Source organism: Mus musculus, chromosome 2, assembly GCF_000001635.26.
Source record: "Mus musculus strain C57BL/6J chromosome 2, GRCm38.p6 C57BL/6J".
Taxonomy (NCBI): Eukaryota; Metazoa; Chordata; class Mammalia; order Rodentia; family Muridae; genus Mus; species Mus musculus.
In genome coordinates, this window is record NC_000068.7 from 164595612 (window position 1) to 164618912 (window position 23301).

General features: G+C 48.2%; 2 protein-coding genes and 1 non-coding gene across 14 annotated transcripts; 2 read left to right on the forward strand and 1 right to left on the reverse strand.

Annotated features, from left to right (window-relative positions):
* Nucleotides 1-846: 846 nt before the first annotated feature.
* On the reverse strand, nucleotides 847-18015 carry Wfdc8 (WAP four-disulfide core domain 8). 11 transcript variants are annotated; one of them, NM_001276431.1, is made up of 8 exons: nucleotides 17814-18015; nucleotides 13171-13485; nucleotides 12957-13074; nucleotides 10155-10295; nucleotides 7542-7709; nucleotides 4338-4478; nucleotides 2079-2167; nucleotides 847-1202 (listed from the first exon to the last, which is right to left on the reverse strand). In NM_001276431.1, exons 2-8 carry the CDS (start codon nucleotides 13282-13284, stop codon nucleotides 1179-1181), a joined length of 795 nt encoding a protein of 264 aa, NP_001263360.1. In that variant the 5' UTR covers nucleotides 13285-13485; nucleotides 17814-18015; the 3' UTR covers nucleotides 847-1178. The 11 variants fall into 11 exon arrangements, with proteins under 11 accessions (NP_001263360.1, NP_001074019.1, NP_001263361.1 ...); NM_001080550.2 differs by adding an exon at nucleotides 3386-3528 and having other exon boundaries at nucleotides 847-2167; XM_006499672.3 differs by lacking the exon at nucleotides 17814-18015 and adding exons at nucleotides 16967-17078; nucleotides 17160-17643 and having other exon boundaries at nucleotides 852-2167.
* Nucleotides 6325-6431, forward strand: Gm25512. The gene has a single exon (XR_003954270.1). It is a non-coding gene; the product is annotated as a U6 spliceosomal RNA (small nuclear RNA).
* On the forward strand, nucleotides 17900-22602 carry Wfdc6b (WAP four-disulfide core domain 6B). 2 transcript variants are annotated; one of them, XM_006499875.2, is made up of 5 exons: nucleotides 17900-18023; nucleotides 18156-18262; nucleotides 19280-19414; nucleotides 21665-21835; nucleotides 22276-22602. In XM_006499875.2, the coding sequence occupies exons 1-5, from the start codon at nucleotides 17989-17991 to the stop codon at nucleotides 22293-22295; spliced, it is 468 nt and encodes a 155-aa protein (XP_006499938.1). In that variant the 5' UTR covers nucleotides 17900-17988; the 3' UTR covers nucleotides 22296-22602. The 2 variants fall into 2 exon arrangements, with proteins under 2 accessions (XP_006499938.1, NP_001012743.2); NM_001012725.2 differs by lacking the exon at nucleotides 17900-18023 and having other exon boundaries at nucleotides 18089-18262.
* Nucleotides 22603-23301: the final 699 nt, after the last annotated feature.

The window sequence follows — 23301 nt, forward strand, 5'->3', positions numbered from 1 at the left end:
ATGACTGGGAGGTATAAAAGTAGACACACAGGGGTGTGGCTAGTCGAGTGATGGTTGGGAAGATACTGGGTGGGTCAAAAGAGCAGAGGAGCATGGGGGTATTTGGAAGATGTGAAATTATATATTGTAATTAATATTACACAAAGTTAATAGGACAAGGAAAGGCTACGGCAAACAAGTGAATTTTCTGGAGATGCCCCGCCATTTGGCATGGGTTCGATGGGTGTGCTCTGGAGGCAAAGTCCCCAGAGACTTCATCTCAGGATTGCTTCTCGATGCTGATATACCTTTCCTGCCACTGTTACATAGCCTAGCGATTCCTGGGCACCAGCCCACCACCCTATTGGTCAAATTTCCTGCAGGTCAACATGAAGATGTATTCTTATGTGGTAATGCTGTATACTTCAAATTGATGATTTCATAATCCCTGATAATGATTTCATAGACCTCTTAAATTGAAACAGGTAATTTCACCCCCTCCCGTAGAATAAAAGCTGCAAATAGAGCTCTGTAAACTTTCATATGTCACAGACTAATTGCACTAGGAAAAGAAAGGAAGCTTAGAACAAATTTACAGTCAAAGCCGGGCGTGGTGGCGCACGCCTTTAATCCCAGCACCTGGGAGGCAGAGGCAGGCGGATTTCTGAGTTCGAGGCCAGCCTGGTCTACAGAGTGAGTTCCAGGACAGCCAGGGCTACACAGAGAAACCCTGTCTTGAAAAAACAAACAAACAAACAAACAAACAAACAAAACAACAACAACAACAAAAACCAAAACAAATTTACAGCCCAGGAGAACATCCCTCCTAGGTTAGGAGTGAGGCCACTATTTGGTAACTAAAGGTCATAAACTGGGAATGGACAATTTATTTTAAATGCAAGGACAAAAAAAAAATAAGAGATTGACTAGTTTATCTATACAAGACTTCAAAATAATATGGCACAAAGCAGACGATTTGTCTCTTGATGAAACTGTGCTAACTTGTGACATAAAAACTATTGCTTTAAACTTACAACGAACGTATGGAGCTAGACAATAGATAATGAAATGTTCAGTCAGGTACTAGTCTTAACGGGAAGACATGTAATCGATTCTGCTATAACTCCCTAAACCTTATCAACCTATGACATGAACTATTGCCTTAAACTTGCTATGAACTTATGGGATGTAAAAGTGCTTCAAAGGCCGTGTGATCCACTCTCCTGAGAAGGGAGAAGAACAACAGTAAAGTGTTTCAGAAAAACACAACAGTAAAGATGTAGCCCGTTTCTGCTTCTCCCCATCCCCCTCCCCTCCCCCTCCCTCTCTCTCCTTTTCTTTCTGGCTCTGGAGAGCAGAACCTGGCCTGGCCAGTAAGAGGCCCATGAGTCAAAGAGTCCAAGTAACTAGGTTTCTTTTCTTAATCCCCTGCTACTATCAGCAGGAGTAATTGCCAGAGGCCTTCAACTTTTGGCCTAAGAACACCAAGAGAGAATTAAATAGACAAGGGTCATCAGGTTTTGACCCCTGCAGATGACACACCTGGCTGCCTTCCTCGGTTTACCTGGATGCTAAGCTGGTCCTCAGCGTTAATACGTTTGAAATATATAGAAAAAACGGATCAGCTTTAGACAATTATTCAAGACTGAAATACACCGAGGAACGGCAGGAAGATTGCACGGGCAATAAGGTGAGGAACTGAGTAGCAGTAAGCCAGACCCAGTGGCAAGGGGGCGCTGGCACAATGTGCATCTGGTCCACGGGTGTGTTAGCGGTGCTGAGGAAGCCCCCCCCCAGGGGGGGGGTCTGGGCGTACAATGAGGAGGGATTTCGCCCCATATTCTGGTACAGAGTCTGCAGCTGTGAAGACTGGCAGTTGTCTGTGAGGCGAGAGGTGAGGAGAGGCGTGGCTGTGTGTCAGGCATTGCCCTGTGCTCATGGCTCAAGCCCAGTCCATGGTGACCAGTGAGTCCCGGGACCCTCTGGACAGGCACACCATGCATCGCAGGGACAAAGCCAAAGATTCCATGGATGCAGTGGGAGGAGCATCCTGTGAAGTGGCAGCTAGACAGTTGTGTCACCGAGTGTGTGGACCTCACCCCAAAGGTGACTGAAAAGATGAAAGGGTCTCTCTTGTCTATCAGGGAAAGAATTCTTCCTGGTTGCTGTCCAGGCCGAAAGCAGGAAACTGCGTAAAAAGAGGGATAGGAACTTAGTCTTTTAAGTAAAGCCTCCCCCTCCCTCTCTCTCCTCTCTCTCCTCTCTCTCCCCTCTCTCCCTCTTGTTTGGTTTGTGTTTTGGAACAAGCTCTCATTATGTATCGCTAGCTGGCCTGGATCTTGCCATATAGACCAGGCTGGCCCGGAAGTCATGGGTGTGTGGGCTTCTGCCTCTTGAGAGCTGTGATCAAGCACAGCACAAGAAAACCTGTAACATCCACAAACCTGAGCTTGCAGGGGCTCACAGAGACAGCTGACAATCAGGGAGCCTGCATGGGTCTAACGTAGGTCCTCTGCCTATGTTTTATAGTTCTGTAGCTTGGTGTTTTTGCAAGGACTCCTAACAGAGGGAACAGGGGCTGTTTCTGACACCTATGACTGCTTCTGGGACTCCTTTTCTCCTACTGGGTTGCCTTACAATCCTCCTGCCTCAGTCTTCTTGATGGCAAGATATGTGTGCCATCAAGCCCAGCTGGTAGGTTCCTGAATCTTTTTTAGTCAACAGGATGTGATATATTGTGTGTGGGGGTGTGTTTGTGTGGATGTGTGTGTGTGGGGGTGTGTGTGTGTACATATATATGTGGGTACATGTGTGTGCAGGTACATCTGTGTATGCTGGTGTGTGTGTACATGAGTGCACACAGGTATGAAGGGCAGATGTCACACTTGGGTGAGGTTCCTCAGGTATCATCCATCTTGTTTTTGAGACAGGGTCTCTCATTGGCCTGGAGCTCACTGATCACGCTAGCCAGCGGTCCCATAGCGCCTCCCCTCCCTGTCTTCCCAGCTGTGAGATTATAAGCACCCTCTTCCACACCTTACAATTTTACATAGGTCGTGGGGATCAAGCTTAGGTCCTGATGCTTGCATGGCAAGTTTGGTTCCCACCACCCACAGCAGGCGGCTCACAACCCTCTGTAAGTTCAGTACCAGGGAATCTGGCGCCCTCTGCTAGCCTCCAAAGGCACACATACAAGCACACATCTATACACACACAATTACATAACTACAAGTAAGAGTGCGTGCGTGTGTGTGTGTGTGTGTGTGTGTGTGTGTGTGTGTGTGTGTGTAGCACAGCAGGCCTAGAAGTGTCATAACTGACTAGTTGGCAACATCATTTGACAGAAGTGAGAGCCTTATTTTATGCTACCCATAATGCACCACTGTGACAGTTTTTCCCCACTCACTGTTCAGTGTCTGGGTTTCAAGCACTTCAGTCCACAGCGGGTGCAGCACTTCTCATCCAGGGGACAGTCAATGTCCTGCAGGCACTTGGGTTTGTCGATCTTAGAGCACACTATGGGCTTCCGCGGGCAGAAGCCCGTTTTAACTTTGTGAAGTAAAATAAGACCAATTGGTTTTGAAATACCAATTTGGAAATAATCTGACACAAATTTGGAAACCCCAATAATGTTCGATTTTTTCTTTCTTTATGGGTGTGTGTGTGTGTGTGTACACCTGTATGCATGTGTGCATACTTAGCACAAGACACCGCCAATTTGTGCTCACTGAGGAATGAAGACAGAGAACAAACAAGGGTTTTGGTTGTTGGGTTTTGATTTTTGTTTTTTTTTCCCCCAAGACAGGGTTTCTCTGGTTTCCTGGCTGTCTTGAAACTCACTCTGTAGACCAGCCTAGCCTTGAACTTACAGAGATCAGCCTGCCTCTGTCTCCTGAGTGCTGGGATTAAAGGTGTGCATCACCACCACCCAAGTAAAAATTTTTTTTTCCCACATTCACAGAGAATGACTGCATTCATGAGAGGCTTTGAAGATCAGCACACGTGTCCAGAGATCAACGTGAGGATGCTGGTTGGACATTTTAAAAAGTTTCCCCAGAAACCTTCAAGACTAGGGCAAGGGGCATTTGAGGCTCAAGGGACTTCTTCACCTCTCAGCCAGGTGCTGTACTCAGGAGGCTGAGGCAGGAGGATGGTAAGTTTGAGGTTAGCTTGATTCTATAGTGAGATCTAGACCAGGCTAGACCACCTTGTGAGTTTATGCTCTGTGCTGCTGCCCTCACCCATTCCACGGGGTACTGATGTCACCACAGAAGTGTGATAAGCACCCTGTCACAAACGCCCTGTGACACCTGTGGCAAACGCCCATAGACTCTGAGAGGTTTGCCCACAGTCCTTACCTAGCCAGACTCGGGCACAGATGAAGCCACACCTGGACTCGCAGCATTTCTCCTTCTCCGGGCAATCCATGTCGTTCTTACAGGAGGCTGGGCACTCCATTCGCATTTGGAAAGGGAACAGCGGGCACTGTCCTTTCTTCTCTGGAACAAAAACAGAGGTGAGTTTTACAGCCTAACCACACACTGCCCTTCAGAAAGCTCTTCTCCTCAGGGGTGATCGCCAGTAGGCTGAGGAGAAACAAAAACATGGGGTACGCCATGCAATAGAGTGGGCTTAATGTTGGAAGTTCACCACATCAAAGCCCCAGGCCTAGGGGCTGGAGAGATGGCTCAGAGGTTAAGAGCACTGGCTGCTCTCTTCCAGAGGTTCTGAGTTCAATTCCCAGCAACCACATGGTGTCTCACAGCCATCGAGAATGAGATCTGGCGCCCTCTTCTGGCCTGCAGAATACATGCAGGCAGAATGTTGTATATGTAACAAACAAACAAACAAACAAACAAACAAAAAGCCCCAGTCCTGTCAATAAGTCAATAAGTTCAGTTTCTCTATGAAATAAAGGAAACCACCTGTCATCTTCAGGTTTGTGATGGACATACAGACACTGTGGCCAAAGCCTAACCCTAGAGAGGGGAGATGTGTGAGTTCTGGCTGCCTATGAATGTAAGGGCATCCTCTAGTTACATTTGACAACCCTCAAGGGCCTCAGACGTTGTGTGTAAATTTACCTTTGAGTTATAATGGGAGAAAATACTATACATACCTCCCTGGGACCACTTCTGTTCATTCATCCGTTCTCTCTCTCTCTCTCTCTCTCTCTCTCTCTCTCTCTCTCCCTCCCTCCCTCCCTCCCTCCCTCTCTCCTTTCTCCCTCCTCCCTTCCTTTCTTTTTCTTAGGTCAGATTCAGACATGAGGGTTTTTTCTCATTTATTCCTGATTTTGTTTCTGTTTTAGTGTTTTGAGACAAAGTCTAATGTAGCCCAGGCTGGTCTCTAGCCCGTTGTGTAGCCAACACCAGCCTTGAACTCTTTTTTTTTTTTAAAGATTTATTTATTTATTATATGTAAGTACACTGTAACTGTCTTCAGACACACCAGAAGAGGGCATCAGATCTCGTTACGGATGGTTGTGAGCCACCATGTGGTTGCTGGGATTTGAACTCTGGACCTGTGGAAGAGCAGTCGGGTGCTCTTACCCACTGAGCCATCTCACCAGCCCCAGCCTTGAACTCTTAACCCTTCTGCCTCGACCTCCTAAGTTCTGTGTGCATGCCTCACGCGTTTGACAGCTACTTTCTTGAGTCCATGGTTCCATGGTTCTTTAGAGCCCCCCAGAAAGGGAAGCACGTGGCGCTAGCTTTTCCAAGCCAGGTCATGAAGTTGTCTTTGCTATTTGGACACAGCAAGGCTGAGAAATTAAAACTTGGGCTCCATCCTCTACCAGCTGTCCATCCCTAGGCAACTAAGAGGATTATAACTCTGCTTTCTCATCTGCAAAGTGTTAGTGATGGAGCCAGGTATGGTGGCTCACATTTGTAAATCCTGCACATGGATGGCTGAGACAGGAGAATTACTGCAAGTTCCTGGTTGGCCTGGGCAATGGAATGCGACCAAACTAATAAAACCATAAAGTATTGATGATAGACTATTTCTCAACCTGCCTCACGAAGCTTAAGGCAGAAATACAGTGCCATTAAGCCAAGCACACTTATCCCAGGGCTGACACAGGCACTCAGAAGACCCACAGACACTTCTGACTTGTCCTTAATGAGCACAGCGTGAAGAGTCAGCATGCCACGCCCTTTACATCTTCAATGGCACAGAATCCTGCCAACAACTCAGCTGCTTGCTCTTCCAGAGTCGGAAAGCTGATGAAACTTGCAGTGGACAGAGGGGAGTAGGATTTTAATCCAGGTTGATGCACAGACCCCATAGCACACTGGCTCCCTGCAGTATCAGCACTGATCATTGCATTGAAGAATGAGTCTAGTGCTCGCTTCGGCAGCACATAGACTAAAATTGAAACGATACAGAGAAGATTATCATGGCCCCTGTGTAAAGATAACACGCAAATTTGTGAAGCGTTCCATATTTAAAGAGGAAGAGGAGGGGGAGGGGGAGGGAGAGGGAGAAGGAGAAGAAGAAGAGGAGGAGGAGGGAGGAGGAGGAGGGAGGGGGAGGAGAAAAGAAGAGGAGGAGGAGGGAGGGGGAGAAGAAAAGAAGAGGAGGAGGAGGAGGAGGAGAGTCTATAGGCTTTACCTTCACCATAGTCTCTACCTCCCAGGTCTACAATTACTAGAACTGACCTGTCTGGGCCTCCTTCAAAGATTGTTCCTCAGGATGATGCTCAACAGGTTGATGTAATGAGAAGCATGTTTCCCCAAAGAGTTAGACCCCGGCCTCAGGTTGCAAGGGCCCGATGATCATGAATACGTTATGTGTACTGTCTCATTTCAGGGGATTGCGGGAGACTTCAAGAATAGAGAAGTCAAGCACAGCTGGGGTGTAAAATCAAGAGCTGGAAGAGTAGGATCAAGTCCTCGATAAGGGCCAAGGAGAATCAGAGCGTTCAGGAGAGCAGTATGGAAACCCACTGTTGGGAAGAGAAAGTGTGAGGCGGGTACCCAGTTGCTCAGAAGAGGGGAGGGGGCCAGAGCCCTGCGATTACTCGGTGTTACCTGGAAACCTGGAAAGTAAGTTCAAGGAGCTTAGGTGTTTACCTGGAGCCTGCAGAATACTGGTGGGAGGGGAAGCATGAAGATGCAGTTTGGAGAGTCACCTCCTGGGCTCAGAGCAGGAAGGACCATGCCTCCTCCTTGCCATTCTCCGACCTCAAGCCTTCCTTGTGAAGGCTTGCCAAAGTGAATGGGAAGAAGGGAAAGCCCACAGGACCACCTCCTGACTTCCAGAGGCCTCCTGTCTGCTAACTCTTCCTCATTTCTCAGCCTCTTAATTTTTTTTTTACATTAGCTTAGTTTCCAGTCACAGCAACTCCATCAGGAAACACCGTTAGCATCCTCATTTTATAGCCCAGCCTAAAGTCATGAATGCTACCCAAAGGCCTCTCAAGCAGCAATGGTAGAGCAAGGATTTGGACCCAAGGCAGCTTGGTCTCAAAGCCTCAAAGCTATAACTCTACTATTACACTGTTTGTAGTTAAGCAAGCCCCCACCCCCACCCCCCAGTACTAGGGATATAGGTCTTACCAACAAACATGCAAGCGTTTCTACAGTCAGTCTTGGTGAGGAAGTTGTTCGCATTCCCACGGCATCCACTGTATAGAAAGGCTCTGCACTGGTGCTTCTGAGAGTCAAAATACCAGCGCGTCAAAATGTCCTGGCAGTTTCCTTTGTCTGAGGGTAGCATGCAGGGCTCTGAGGTAAGGGAGCAAAGAATGAGTATAATGAGGAGGTCAGGTTCCTAGCCACAAGCCTGCGTCACAGAAAAAGCCAGTGGGAAAAAGACATAGGTGAGCTGGAGATGGATTTGTCACCCACCCAAATTACCTGAGTTGGATCTCCAGGACTACACAGTGGAAGGAAGAAACCAACTCCTGCATATTGTCAGGTGACTTCCACAAGCATGCCATGGCAGGCATCCCAGCAAAATAAAAATAAACACATGTAGAATGTTTTTTAAAAAAAAATTCCCACCCCCTGTATTTTATATGGACTGAGTGGTCTGCTTTCATGGAGTTTGTGCACTATGTGTGTGCAGTACCGTCTGAGGCCAGAAGAGGGAGTCAGAGCTCCTGGAATGGAACACAGGTCTCTGCAAGAGCAAGTGCTTTCAACTGCTTGAGCCATCTTTCCAGGCCGCCAGTTTTTCCTTTTAAAAGACATAGACTTGACTCTCAGCACCTACATGGAGGCACACAACTGTTTATAACTCCAGTTCTGGGGGACTCGACACTCTCTTCTCACCTTGACAGGTATCAGCCAAACACGGTGTTTATAGTTACATGCAGGAAAGCCAACCACACAGATAAAATATAAATAAATCTTTAAAAAGACATAGGTTCTATTTCTAGCTCTACATCCCTGCTTGATGCTGTGCAGCTCTTCTGAGCACTGCTCTTTCTTACAAAATGCATTACGCACAGCACACAGAAACACTTGGACGCAAATCTTTCTTCCACATGGCCTTGAGCTTTGAGAGGGCAAGATGTGCTCAGGAACTGTAGCCAGAGTGACCAACAAAGTACCTGGGATACAGGGAGAACAACCATAGTCCCTGATGTCTAAAGCTGAGTATGACACAGAGAGACCACATTGTTCCCCGACTCAGCACACACACACACACACACACACACACACACACACACACACCTCTCCTAGGACAACTCACACCATTTTTACTCTAAGATCATGATAAAGGGAGACAAAAGCAAGACAACAGAAACTCAAAGAATACTAAAGGCTTCCAACTTCTAGCTAAAGTGTGTAGCTAACATTCCTTCACTGACTACCGCTTTCTTCTCATCCTGTATGTCCTCGTTAGAGACAAGAGTCACTGCGACAGATGCTCAACCACAGAATTAATCCATTTTTGGACAATATCTAATTTAAGGCTAACCCTTACTTGCCTAGTCCTCTCTGAGTCAGCCAACACAAACCTGAATCCTAGAATAGGCTCAAACGGATTCTTACTGAGCTAGATGCCTCGTGGCTGTCTGTGGTGAGTCGTCTCTGTGATGGTCTTATGCCAAGCAAAGCAAAACCTCATCTCACATGGCTCTGAGTTAACAGAGAGTTTGGGCTCTCGGAACCCTTCTAGACAGCAGGTTCACAGTCTCTCCGTCCAAGCAGGCCTCTGCTTCCAAGTCTCCCCTCATTTCCTCCTTGTATTTTTAATTTTGGGATACAGTCAACACTCCGTGTGTGTGTGTGTGTGTGTGTGTGTGTGTGGTGTGTGTGTGTGTGTGTGTGTGTGTGTGTGTGTGTGTGTGTCAAAAAAGCAACACACACACACACATACACACACACACACACACACACACACACACACACACACGGAGTGTTGACTCTCTATGTAGACCAAACTGACCTGGAAATCACAGAGATCCAACTGTCTTTGCCTCTCAAATGCTAGAATTAAAGTCACATGCCAGGATTAAAGTCACATGCCACTCTGCCTGGCCCCTATCTTAATATATTAATTAAGTATGAAATCAAAAAAGAAATGAATGACTCTCTGTTAAATGTTTGGCCCCTGACATACAGGATGTTGAATACTTAGGATTTCTAGGAAACCCCCTTTAAAGGCCAAAGAGAGCCCGGCAGTGGTGGCTCACACCTTTAATTCCAGTACTTTGGAGGCAGAGGCAGGCAGATTTCTGAGTTTGAGGCCAGCCTGGGGTACAGAGTGAGTTCCAGGACAGCCAGGGCTACAAAGAGAAACCCAGTCTTGAAAAACAAAAACAAAACAAAAAACCAACCAAACAAAAAAGGCCAAAGAGTCCAAAATGATCCGAGCATCTGGATTGAGGGAGGCTTCATTTCTCGAACTACAATTTGAATGAAGTTTGATTTTGCAAATAAGAGCCTTACACAGAGTGAACATTGAGTAGGCACTAGGTATTTGTGAATGGTCAAATGAAAAAAATTTTTTTTGCATCAATATCAACTGCTTGGATCCACTCCACCTGGACACATGACTTGGACTTAAAGGCAGAGAGTTGAATTATGGAATGAGGAAGGCATAAACTCTGGCCGTTTGGTCTGGTCTTCTAAGAGGATTGTTCAACTAGTTCTGGATGTAGCAAGAAGTGGGTGACCTCAAAAACGTGCCCATGCCTCCTCCCACCTCAATGCCGGTACCTTCATAGGGATCCATGCATTTCCTCCCACAGGCAAATTGGCAGCACTTGAAATGCGCCTTACAGTTGAAGTCCGTTTTGCAGGAGCTCAAACTCTCGTTTCTGCATTCCAACCGCTGCCTAGGACACTCTCCCACTTTTTCTGCAAAGAAAGAAACAGCCAAGCTCACATCCTCAAGCATTTCAGCCCCTTTCCTCCATGGCAGAGGCGAGCTGTGAGGATCTCTCTCTCTGCCTTTTCATCCACCTCTGACTCTCCGTTCTTCCCTTGCTTATACTTAGCGGCCACATCTGTCGCTCTGCGCGATTGATCCCTTCCAGTGGAGCACAATCTAGAATCCGAGCTCAGGTAGCCAAAGGAAAGCCATCTTGGGTTCCAAAGCAGATAACTAGGCAGAGACAATGCTGTTTGTCTTAAACAAAAGAGCTATTTCCCCGTGACCTGATGACTTTAGTGTCTAACTCCTCTGCCTCCGGGACCACAGTCAGCAGAGGACATTGAAGAACAGTGGAGGAAAGGCAATGGAATGGAGCCAGGAGTCCTGACTTTGGTCCCTGACATGTTTCATGAACTCAGGACCAGTCTGGGTTCAGTTACAGGGTTTTGAGTTGGCAGCGGTAGGAGAGAAAGACATGGTGTGTGGGGCAGAAGTGCAGTCCATCTGGTCTTGCTAGCCTGGCTCCAACAGGAACTAGACAAATAATATTTGAAAAAAATATTTTTTTGTCAGATTCACAAGATTCCCAACTGTAAGGTGAGAATGTCAATCCCTGTCTTAAGTGTCTGCTTGTTGAAATTTTGTGGGTCGATGCCCATATAATACACACCCTACAGTGCCAGGCACAAGGTCAAAGCCAGTTATGAGGTCGCATCCTCTCTTTTAAGCCCATGACATGACTTTCAGTCTTTATGGTGGCCAGAATTCTAAAGTTGTGCCTCAATGCTCCTGTCCTTGTTATTGAACCAAGCACTAATTGAGACACTGCTAAGAGGAACCTCATAAGCATGATTCAAGCCCTATCAACAGGGTCCTTTAAAAGCAGGGTTTCATGGTCGGTAGAGGAGTTAGAGAGATTCAAACTGTGGGAAGGTTCCAACAGACTGTCTCAGCAGCTTTGTCCATGGCAGATGGCCAAGAGCCAGGAAGTGAGGTGGCTTCTAGGATCTGGCATCACTATAGAAACGAGAGCCCCAGGTCTAAAACTGTAAAAACATGATTATACTACACGTGATCTGAGAAGAGGACCCAGATGAGAACAGCAGCCCCGGCTGGCACTTTGCTCTCAGACTGGTGTGACTCTTAATGGAAATTTTAGATGCACCACACCAGATTTCTGACCTCCTTATAGAGGTTCTGTAGCAGCAGGCAAGACAATACAGTGCTCCGTGGCTCTGAGCTGAGCACAGGTAGTCAGGATTTAATCATAGAGTGCAGATCTTCTTGGGTTTTGGAACTATGCAACTTTAGAAGATCCACATATCAGTTCTAGCTTGCTGGCTTTGTAAGTTCAGGGAATTAGATCAGGCAGGATAAGACAGTGAATTAGGTGGAGTCTGGGGTTTACAAGGCTCCCACTTCAGGAGTCCAGTCCCACTTCGGAAGGGACCCAGCAAGGACGGCCAGGTTCTCATCTGGAGCGAACACTGAAATCATTTGTGAATCATTCAGAAATGTGGACTATGACTAAGTCAAAATCTCTGTAAGGTACAGGCTAGGCGATGCTGTGTTTTAGAGATAACATAGGCAATTCTGAAGCAGGCACCTGGAGGCTACATTGAAGCCCAAGAAAAGCTAAACAGTGATCAAGACAGGGAAGCTTCAAGGTTATGAAGTCCCGGCCCCCTTCTCAGTACTGTTGACTCGTCTCCCTCCTGCTTCCCGGGGACACATCAACCTCAGTGTGGGCTTGTTATCATGTGTCCTGCCCACCTGTTACCTTGCCATTTGAGCCCTCCTTCCTCCACGGATGACTCATCTTAGCCACGTACCTTTTGTGCACACACCGAGGGACTCGTCCACGTTTCCTGGTCTCAGGTGTCTCCTGAGCTTTCTGGACTCTTCCCGGCTTCACACATCCTTTCCCACGATTCTGACTAGTTCAGGTGCCTCTCCCCCAAGCCCACCCTCTCCTCGGAGCTGAAGACCTTTGTTCACAGTTACCTGAGGAAAAGCCATCCAAGAGGCTCTCAAGAGCCCTTTGTTTCAATGTGTTTAAGACAGAACCAGTATCTTCCAGGTCTAAGGGGCATGTTCCCACTCTCTGTTCCCTTTCCTGACCCCATGACCCCATCCTGATCTTCAACTTAGCGACAGTCCTGTTACGGAAAGCACTGAAGAACGGGTTTTCTCTGCTCCCCACAATCCCAGATTCCGACCCAACCAGGATTTGGGTCAATTCTGTTTCTTGAATCTACTCCTCCCTCTGCCCTCCATTCTTCATCTCTCTCTCTCTCTCTCTCTCTCTCTCTCTCTCTCTCTCTCTCTCTCTCTCTCTCTCTCTCCTCCCTCGGCTGCCACTCCCTTCAAGTAATGCCTGGCTTCCTACCATTGCTCGCCTCTCTCTGGATGCCCAATGAATAGTTAAGTAAAAAAAAAAAACTTGAAGGCACATATTGAGGAAAGCTAGGGAAATAGTTTGGGTAAACAGGTGAAGGAAGCCACCGACTGGTAAATAGAGGTAGCTCTCTGTGACCCTGAATCCAGCAGCGCCAACCAACCCCTAACCCTCGGCTCTCATTGCAACCCTCGGTCCCCAAGAGCACTGCCGTGGAAGAATGGCTTAGCAGGGTGGACGCACGCACGTTTGATCTTGGCGTTGTATGATGTTGAGGTCTGCTCCAAGGAGAGGAAGAGAAACAGCAGCAGCAGCAGCAGAGCTCCACTCCACCAGGAGTGGGCAAGGGCGCGGAGGGACTGCGCCTGTGTGAGCCAAGGACAGGGGCCCGGTTAGGCTCATCCGGAGGGGAGGAGCACGGTCTGAGCAGACGTCCTGGGGAGGGTCCCCAGCCCCCTTACTTCATGGGTGAGGAAACAGATGGAGAAGCAAGAAGGGATCTGCCTGGGGTGGCGAGTTGAGACAGGTCTGAAGCAGTCACCCGGGACTCTCTGTGGCACCCCACACTTGGCCATTGCGCTGCATCTGGTCCTTCTTGGTCACTTCCCCACTGTCTCGCTCCTGGGTAAGAGGTCACACTTGAATCATCACAGCGCTGCGTTTGGAACAGTTCCCAGGTGACTTTCCTGTGCTTCTGTCTGAAGAAACTGCAGACATGATTCAGTGGGGCCTTTGCTCTGCTCCTCTGATGACAGGGATGGAGATTGTCTGGAGACCTGGGCAGACATTACAGGATTTTGGTGTTTTCAGAATCACCCAGGCACACATGCATACACAGACCCAGACCCAGACCCAGACCCAGACAGACAAACACATATGCAGACACACACACACACACACACACACACACACACACACACACACACACACTCATGACCTGTTAACAATGAGATTCTTCTGATTTCTTCTGGCTCCATAGAACTCTATGATCTTATGATTCATCTAGACAAACTGTTCCTGTCCCATATATGTTTTCAAATTTGTGTGTGTGTGTGTGTGTGTGTGTGTGAGAGAGAGAGAGAGAGAGAGAGAGAGAGAGAGAGTTCTGTCTCTCCTTCCACTGTGAATACTAGGGGTAGAACTCAGGAAGGAGGCCCTTACCTGCTGAGCCAGGGCCTCCACATGTTTGTATGTTTGTTTTTTGTTTTTTATTTCAAGATGAGATGACCTTGTGATGTCTGTAGCTTTCCCTAGGCAAATCATTTCAGAAGCAGTGAGAAGGAGGAGAGGGAAGGAAGGATGTCCTCATGCAGTATATGCCGGGATGGATCCTCCTGGAGCGTTTCAGAGCCCATGGAGCTATGGCCACGCCCTGGAGCGTCTCCCCTGGTCCTCTGACCCTATGACAATCTACAGAAGCTGCCACCCCCTTCTCCACCTTTAAAAGAACCCTGATGTCCTATGGGCCCCAAAGACAGCAGCACCTGGATTCTTCAGAAATTGGAATGTTAACCCCAAAGCAGTAACTGTGATTTTTGGCCCTCTCTTGCTCACGTACACCTACAGCATAAGTTGGATCCTCAGTTTTCCTCTTCCAGTAAATGGGCAAACACAGCTAGCTTAGCGGCCTTGTTGTGGGAATGTGGATATAACAGTGTGAAAATTTGATCCATCATTATAGAGTCAAGATAGCATGGCACAAAGCTGGAGTTTGGAGTTGGACTGTTTTCCTGGGTTTGCTGTGTTATCAGCTGTGTGGTCTCATCTCAATCATTTAGCTTCACTGAAACCTCCATTTTTTTCTTATTACAAACAAAACAAAACAACCAATAACACCTATGCCCGACAGGAAAATTGATCAAACGTAGACTGATTAGACATGCCCCAGTACACACTTGTTAGAGAGCAAGTAGAAACAGTGAATACCAACAGAAAATACCTTCTCCATTAGCTCAACTTCCCCAGTCAGACTGTGAGGTTCCTCAGAAGGCCAAGGCTGGTCGCTTAAGCTAGTCTTTTGGTTTAAAATTTAACTTGTCTATCAATCTAGTTTAGAGAATTAATTGATCAGATTAGCCTCTAGCCAGTCATTAAAAAGGAGAGTTCCCGAGATAAGCATGATGGGAAAACACAGATCAGATCTATCTACAGTTCTCCCAAACATACTAGAGGCTATTCAATTGTAGTTCCAGCCCATGTCTACTCCATGGAACATAGTTATATTACTATGGAACATATATTACGATGCATACAGGGAATGTGGACATATTACAATAATTTATCATTTACTTAACGAGTCATCCTGTGTGGTTTTTAGGGTGGGGGCAGATTTACCCCAGAATGAGTCTATTTTAAGTGGAAGCATGTACTTGCCAAGATGCCGTAAGACTGGATTGGAGAGGTAAGACAGCAGATCCGAGACCCTTGAGTGCTCTTCCAGAGGATTTGGGTTTGATTCCCAGCAACCACGAAGCTGCTTACACTCATCTATAACTCCAGTCCCTGGAGATATGAACCTCTCTTCCGGACTCTTCTGGTATCAGGCGTGCATGTTGTATACAGACATTCATGTAGGAAAATCACTCATACACATACGGTTTTTAAAATAAGAAATTAAAAGATGCTGTTTGTTAGAGGCAAAGGGATGCTTCTGAAGAGTTGCCTGGTATATTTTACAGAACTAGGACAAACCAGAGTGCCCAGATAGAAAGGTGTCCTAAGACATGATGCAAGCTAGGCTGGGGTGTAGCTCGGTGGACAGAGTTAGTATGCAGGAAGCTCCGGGACTAATCCCCAGCCCCGAATAAACCTGATGTGATGATCTCTCATCCCAGCACCCAGGAACTGAAGGTAGGAGGATCAGGAATCCAGGTCTCAAAGAACAAAACAATGATATGAGAGGTGAATGACATGAGTGGATAGCAGGTGACCCTGCCAGCCTCAGTGCAGCAAGGGTGGGGTAGAAGACCCCAGAGGTCCTGCCTAGGGACCACTAAGATAACCACGTGTGCTGTGGAGAGATGGGAGACAACAAGATGAAGAATGGTAAGCATTGAAGAGAGACGGAACTGGAAACTTGAGGGTGGCAAGGAGCAGCTTGGTGTGAGCAGCCTGTGCCTTTAGCTGTCCAGCCTAGAATTGAGATTCCGAGTGTCTGCTGGCAGTGGTGGCGCACGCCTTTAGTCCCAGCACTCGGGAGGCAGAGGCAGGCAGATTTCTGAGTTCGAGGCCAGCCTGGTCTACAGAGTGAGTTCCAGGACAACCAGGGCTACACAGAGAAACCCAGTTTCGAAAAACAAAAACAAACAAATTCCTAGTAACAAAATGTGTCTGGAAGGCCACCCATGAATTTGCCTTTTAAGTCCTGTAGTCAGTGATACATTGTCATTTGGTTTTCAGTGCTTGGAATGATGTTGCTCTTCGTGGCTTCAATTAGATTTAGTTCGCTTGTTTTTTTTTTTTTCTTAGCTCTTAACATCTGCTTTCATTTTTTTTTTTTTAACGCAACCTAGCTCTCCCCTTTGGAACATCGTACACATTGCCCTTTTCATTTTAACTTTTACTGGGCAAATGATAGTTGTACATTTTTATGGGGTAGAATGAAATATGAGATGGGTACATTGCGGGCCAATTTGAGGTAGCTAAGATATCATTGTTAGTCTCTTAGCAACTCTGAAATCTGCAGCACATGTTATTAACTGGGCTCCTCATGATACACAAAGATATAACCATGCGTCCGTGGGGAGCAGACGTGGAGGAGTGGAGTTGGAAGAGAGGAGAGCTAAGTCCAGATCTTCAGAACCCATAGAATGCTGGACAAAGTAATGCATGCATCTATAAGGCCAGTGTTCCTACAGTGAGATAGGAGACAGAGACAAATTTCCTGGAAGCTGATGGGCGAGCTACCCTGGAATACACGCTACAGAAGCAAAGTACAAGGAGACCGCCTCAAGCAAGGAAAAGAAGAGGAAAAAACAAACAACCTCGGAAATTACCTTCTGGTCCCCCCACCCCCAGCCCTCTCCACACACATACTTTACTGTATGACTCCATACAGAAGAAATGTCCAGGGCAGAAGTCAGGCATGGTAGCTCAGGCCTGTGATCACATCCTCAGGAGGCAGGAGGATTACATATCCAAGGCCAGTTGGGGCACGGTAGTAATGGTCTCTCTTAAAAGTTTAAGAAAGGAAAGAGAGGGCTAGGGATGTAACTCAGAGGTGGAGCGTGTGTGTGAGGCGCCGGACTGAAGACTCACCACAGGCAAAGACAGGAACCGCAGGAAGCCCTACAAGATGGGAAGCAGTCTCAGGGGCTGGAGTGGGTTGCAGCCGGCTAGCGAGTGATTGCTCATGAGACAGGGTTTACAGCTGGAGAGATTAAAAACATTTCAGAACCAGCAGATAGGACACACAATCTCATGAGTATCACAAGGGCTTGAAATTGTTGACCTGAAAATGGTCGGTTTTATCTGATGGACGTTTAGCACGGTTTGTCAAAGCAGACGCTGTGGGACTGTCTCTTGCAGTTGTAGATGGGTGCATCAAGTGCATGTGGCTGCTGCCAGCGGTCCCTGCCTCAGTTTACCCCTGCATGGCTCACATTGTGCCCACACTGCATTCGCTCCTTCACTAAAGCTTCAGTATTTAAGTTGAGGGAATATTCCAGAGCAATCAGAGAACTACTTTTAGTCCCTCCTGCAGCTGACTGAGTCATTGTTTCTTGTGGTCCCCGCTAACCTGCACTTGGGACAGAGGCTCTCAGCTTCCCTTGTTCTCCTGCCTTAGAGGTGCCATCTCCTGGCCTGATGCTCACCAGGAATGGTGGCTTCCTGTCCACCTGACAGAATTTACTCTTGGGTGGTGACTAAAGATGATGTCTGAGCCAAAGACAAGAGAGGGAACATCCACAGGGGGCTGAGGGGAAGGAGGAAGAGACCTAGGCAGAGAGACATTGTAAGGAGACAAAGGAGACACAGGGTCAAAGCCACAGATAATTAGCCCAGAGATGAGGAGAATCAGCGGCCAGGACAGTATGCAGCTCAACTGATCGTTGCTTGCCCAGCATGCGTGAAGAGCTGATTCCACCCCCAGCCCCACACTCACTGGGTGAGGTGATGCAGACCTGCGATCCCAGTCCTGCGGAGGTGGATGCAGACGGATCAGTAACTTCTACTACATAGCAAGTTTGAGGCCAGCCTGGGAGAGGTCAAATCCTGTCTCAAGGAAAAGAGAAGGATGGAGAGAGGGAAGGGAACCGCCAGCAGAGGCCCTGACCAGCATGCCAGATCCCTTTCCCCACAGTCTGCACTGCGGGTACAGCGAGTCCACTGACGGCCTCTGGGGAGGGAACGTGCTGGCTCCTGTCCAGAGATGCTTCCTGGGCTGTTGGGGCAGCAGAGGCCGGAGCCACTGACAAACTCCTCCTGGTTTAATGCCTCCAAACAGGCTACTGCTTCCTAAAATGAGACTCTGGGGACTTCTGCCATTCCTGGTCCCCTTCATCCTCCTGTGGAGCATCCAGGAACCTGCGCTGGCAGAGGGGGTCTTTATAAGTAAGTACTGGGTCCAGTTCTTAAGAAACTTGATGGGGTTAGAGAACAAAACACACTGCAGGTGACAGTGTCTCCCTCACCTCAGCCCCTGGCCCTGGTGGGTGATGTTTGGAGTCAGTGTTTCCCCATATCCTGGGAAGATGGCCTGGCTGGACACAGCTCTTTGGTCTGTGGTGGTTAACTCCCCACCATTATAAAGAATGCTTCCTGGAAGTGCTGGGGCTAGTGTGCATTAAATGGACCTGGGGATTAACTAGCCAAAGGGATTTCCACTGAAGGCCCAGCCTCTTCCTAGCACCACCCCCATCAGCTCCCAAACCTGCCCACTGCAGCTCCCCAAAGCTTTCCTGTGTCACAGAGGACCTTCCCTGGGTGCTAAAGTGCAGCCCCCAGGAGTCCCTTAGCGTGATGATGCACGGAGATTCTGAGCACTGAAGGCAGTGGTGGAAAGTGGATGCTTAGGAGGTCACATGACAGGTGTGAATTCTGAGACCACTCCTCGGGAGCTGTGTGGCTCTGCATGGAGCCTCCCCGTGCTCTGTGTGTGCAACACTGTCCAGGCCCACTCATAATTGTGTAGTGAGGAGTGAGGAGTGAGGAGAACGGCCAAGTGCCCCGGAAGTACTTCATCAGTATGACCCACTGTTCATTTAACCCCGGGACCTTGCTTGACCAAGGCTTTCCAAACTCTGTCACAGTAACCTTCAAAACAACAATCTGGGCAAACAGTGAGAGCAACAGGGGCCAACCAAGGACAAAGCTCAGGATAGTTCTAAAGGGCTGGGTCTCTCTCTGGAAAATCTTATATAGAGAAGGTCCTGAGATTGGATGCTGAGTTATTACAGATGAAGATGTGGCCAGTGTTGTGAAAACCCTGAGCTGCTGAGGGTTGCCTCCTCCTAGTGACAGGTGAGGGACAAACAAGCTTCCTGAACTCTGCAGGCGTGCCCTGGGACTGGGAAGGGAGAACAGTGTTTCCTTCAACCCCTCACAGGACCACGTCTTCTCCTCCCATAGGAACATGTCCAAAGTATAATAAAATAAAGTGTGACTTTGAAGAAAGAAACCAGTGTTTACGACACAGAGAGTGTCCAGGGGAGGAAAGGTGCTGCCTGTTCGCCTGTGGGAGGAAATGCCTGGACCTCAGCGAAGGTACCTGTCTCATCCCTGTTCCCGCCCTTCTGATCTGGCACTGCCGGGTCTTCTGGGTCACTAGGGTTTTGTGTGTGACCCAGATTCTCATGGTGTTGAGTGATGTCACTGCTGGGCAGGAGAGTGTCCTTTTTCATTTTTCTTCAAGTATTTGAATCAAACAATATCGACTTTTCTTTTAAAAATGATTATTTTCTGTGTAAATATGTTTTGCCTGAGTGAATACAGCAGGTACCCCATCCATACAGTTCCCATGGAGGAGAGAAGAGGGCAGCAGATCCTCTGAAATTGGTAATACAAATGGTTGTGAGCTGCCAAATGGGTGCTAGGCACTGATCCCAGGTCCTTTGAAAGGGCAGTAGGTGCTCGTAGAAATGAGCTGTTGATCCAGCCCTGGCTTTCCCATTTTGGACTCCGTTCTCTCTTTCATAACATGGATGTAGGTACTGGGTCATGTGATCTCTTGGCTGCCCTGTGGTGCTGTTCTGAGATACTCAGAGGCTATGAAAGACTCATCAAACACCAACAGTGTGTCTGGCTGTAGGATAGCATGAGACAGATGTGTGTGTAACATGGGGCAGGCGTGTGTGTAACATGAGGCAGGTGTGGGTGTAGCATGAGGCAGGTGTAGGTATAACATAGGAGAGGTGTGTGTGACATGGGGCAGGTGTGTGTAACATGGGGTAGGTGTGAGTGTAACATGAAGCAGGTGTGAGTGTAACATGAGGCAGGTGTGTGTAACATTGAGCAGGTGTGTGTGTAACATGGGACAGGTGTGGATGTAACATGGGGAAGATGTGAGTGTGTAACATGGGGCAGGTGTGTGTGTGACACATGGGGCAAGTGTGTGTGTAACATGGGACAGGTGTGGGTGTAACATGGGACAGGTGTGGGTGTAACATGAAATAGGTGCGGATGTGACATGGGGCAGGTGTGTGTGTAACATGGGACAGGTGTGAATGTAACATGGGGCAGATGTGAGTGTGTAACATGGGGCAGGTGTGTGTGTGTGTGTGTAACATGGGGCAAGTGTGTTGCAACATGGGACAGGTGTGGTTGTAACATGGGGCAGATGTGAGTGTGTAACATGGGGCAGGTGTGTGTGTGTGTAACATGGGGCAAGTGTGTTGCAACATGGGGCAGGTGTGGTTGTAACATGAGGCAGGTGTGGGTGTAACATGGGGCAGGTGTGGTTGTAACATGAGGCAGGATTGGGTGTAACATGGGACAGGTGTGGGTGTAACATGAAACAGGTGTGGATGTGACATGGGGCAGGTGTGTGTGTAACATTGGGCAGGTGTGGGGTCTCCTGGCTTCTCTGTCCAGGCCTCTGTTCTCTCTCTCACTTCTAGCCTCCTATTCTCTGTTCTCTCTGTCACATCCTTGAGTCCTACAAAAGACCATCAAAATCATTCCCCCAGTGTTACCAGTCAGCAAATACTCGGGGTGCTCATGACACCCTTGAGGGCTCCACCTGCTCACCGTGGACAGGAAAGCTTTTCCTGGGGAAGGCATCCAGGCCTTGGAAACTGAAGGATGGGTAGTGTGCAGGCAGATGTGGGGAGGGACAGCTTGACAGACACCAGCAAGTGCTCATGGGAAGGCCCTGGGTTAGGAGACAGGATCAGGACTGGAAACGCTGGCAAGTGGAGAGGGTGAAGCTGGATGAAGAGGGGAACTTGGAGGGCTGGCCTTGACCCTCCCTGTGATCCAACCGCCCCTGTGCTGTGCTTGGGTTCTGGTGACTTTCAGGCACAAGTTTGAAAGGATGTGTGTCAGGAGCAACGAAGGAGAGAAGCAGTGGAGAGGGAGGACATGGAGTTTGGGGTTTGGGGACAACTTTGTCATGAGCTAGTGGATGAGTCGCTCTGGAATCTGATGTCCAGTAGACTGGAGAGGCTTGGATTTAGATGGTGGCCATTCCTGGTGGAAGGAAAGAACACAGGAACATTTGTGAGGCAAAATCATCAACATGCCATTGTTCCAATGCTGAAGAGAAGCAACGAAAGAGCCGTGTGCAATGGCTGCATGTGCTCGTGCGACGGCCCTGTCCTGACAAGCAAGGTGATACTTTGTGTTACCATCCTGAAGATGAGAAAACCAAGACCAAAGCGGTTCAAGAGACCGGTCACAGTTCTCACGGAACTGGGAGCGCAGCTCTGAGCTAAACAAAAACAGCAGTGAAAGGGGTGGGGTTGTCCCTTAGGGATAGAAGCATCCAAGTATCTGTCTCCTGTGATTTCCCCACAGATATATGCAGTCTGCCCCAGGATGCTGGTCCCTGCTTGGCCTACCTTCCACGCTGGTGGTATAACCAAGACACCAAGCTTTGTATCGAATTCATCTATGGTGGTTGCCAAGGGAACCCTAACAACTTCGAATCTAAAGCTGTCTGTACATCCATTTGCATAAACAAACGCAGTAAGTGCTAAAGGTCCCTAACCTTCATTCTTACTAAGTCTAATCAGCCATCATAGCACTGGTCCTTTCCCAGAGCTGAGCAGTCCTGGAGGTGGAAGGGAAGGACCTGGGGTGGAGGGAACAGCAGGGAAGCAGTAGGCAGAGGAAACCTGCATGTCTGAGGTGAGTCACAGGAGTGCAAAGTCAACAGGAGTGGGGAGCACTCAGAGCAACTCAGAGGAGAAGCACAAAGCCCACCATGGTCACCACACTGAAGCAACAGGTATACAGTGGCAATCAGAAGGCGTGGTCACGCCAAGTCCAGCACTCACACCTCTTCTGGCTTCCCTGCTTGCCAGAGGCTGTGGAGAGGATCCCACGCCCCTTTCCATTAGCTGAAAGATCTGTGTCCTAAGGTGACTGAAGCCAAGCATGCCCATCCGTATCTTTGTGTCTTGCAGAAATGTCTTCCTGGATATGATAAGGAGGAGCTGGAGGAAGCTCCAGGTCTTGGCTCCTAATCTGAGGCCTTCTTCCCGGGAACCGACGCCTGCTCCGGATTGGCCGCCAGTGGCCAAGTCTTAGCCACTGAGACTTTAGCTGTTCCCAAACCAGAACCCTAGACTTTGCTTATTCCCTTCCCCCAACCCCAGCTTCTCTTCAAGTGTCATGACCTTCGACCTTTGACCCCCTCCTCAGCCTGGGACTCTCATCACCTCAACTTTCAGGGCTCCGATTTGTTCCTATGAAATCTGGTTCCTCCTAATAAAGGATTCTGTGAGTTCTGATGTCTCAGAGTCTGAGCAACTCATCTGCCGTCTGCAGGTGTTCACATCTGTTCGCAGACCTCTGTCTGCAAGATCGCAATTGTGAGTCAGGATAAAAATATCTATCACAAGATGCTAAAGAACAGAGCAAGGGAAGAGCTTGTAGCCGTAAAACTGACAGGCTTGCTGGGCGGTGGTGGCGCACGCCTTTAATCCCAGCACTGGGGGTGGGGGTGGGGGCAGAGGCAGGTGAATTTCTGAGTTCGAGGCCAGCCTGGTCTACAGAGTGAGTTCCAGGACAGCCAGGGCTACACAGAGAAACCCTGTCTCGAAAAACCAACCAAACAAACAAACAAACAAACAAACTGAGAGGCTCATTTGAAAAGTATTTAGAAACATGGTAGAAAGTATTTCAAATAAGAACACAATTCACAATCAACTTTTTAAAAGGTGTGTGTGTATGTTGGTGAGTGCGTGTGAATGGAATCATAGTTGTTCTGAGCAGTTTGAAGTGGGTACTGGAAACCATACTTGGGTCCTCCACATAAGCAGCTCAAGCTCACTACCACTGAGCCATCACTGCAACGTGTCAATCCTATTATTACTTTTAAAAAAAAAGTCCTAATTAGGTCTCCATACAAAGGGACTTATGGGGGTGTTTGCAAGATAGTTCCTTAGGGTGTTATGTAGTCCACTAAAATCCAACATAACTCAAACACC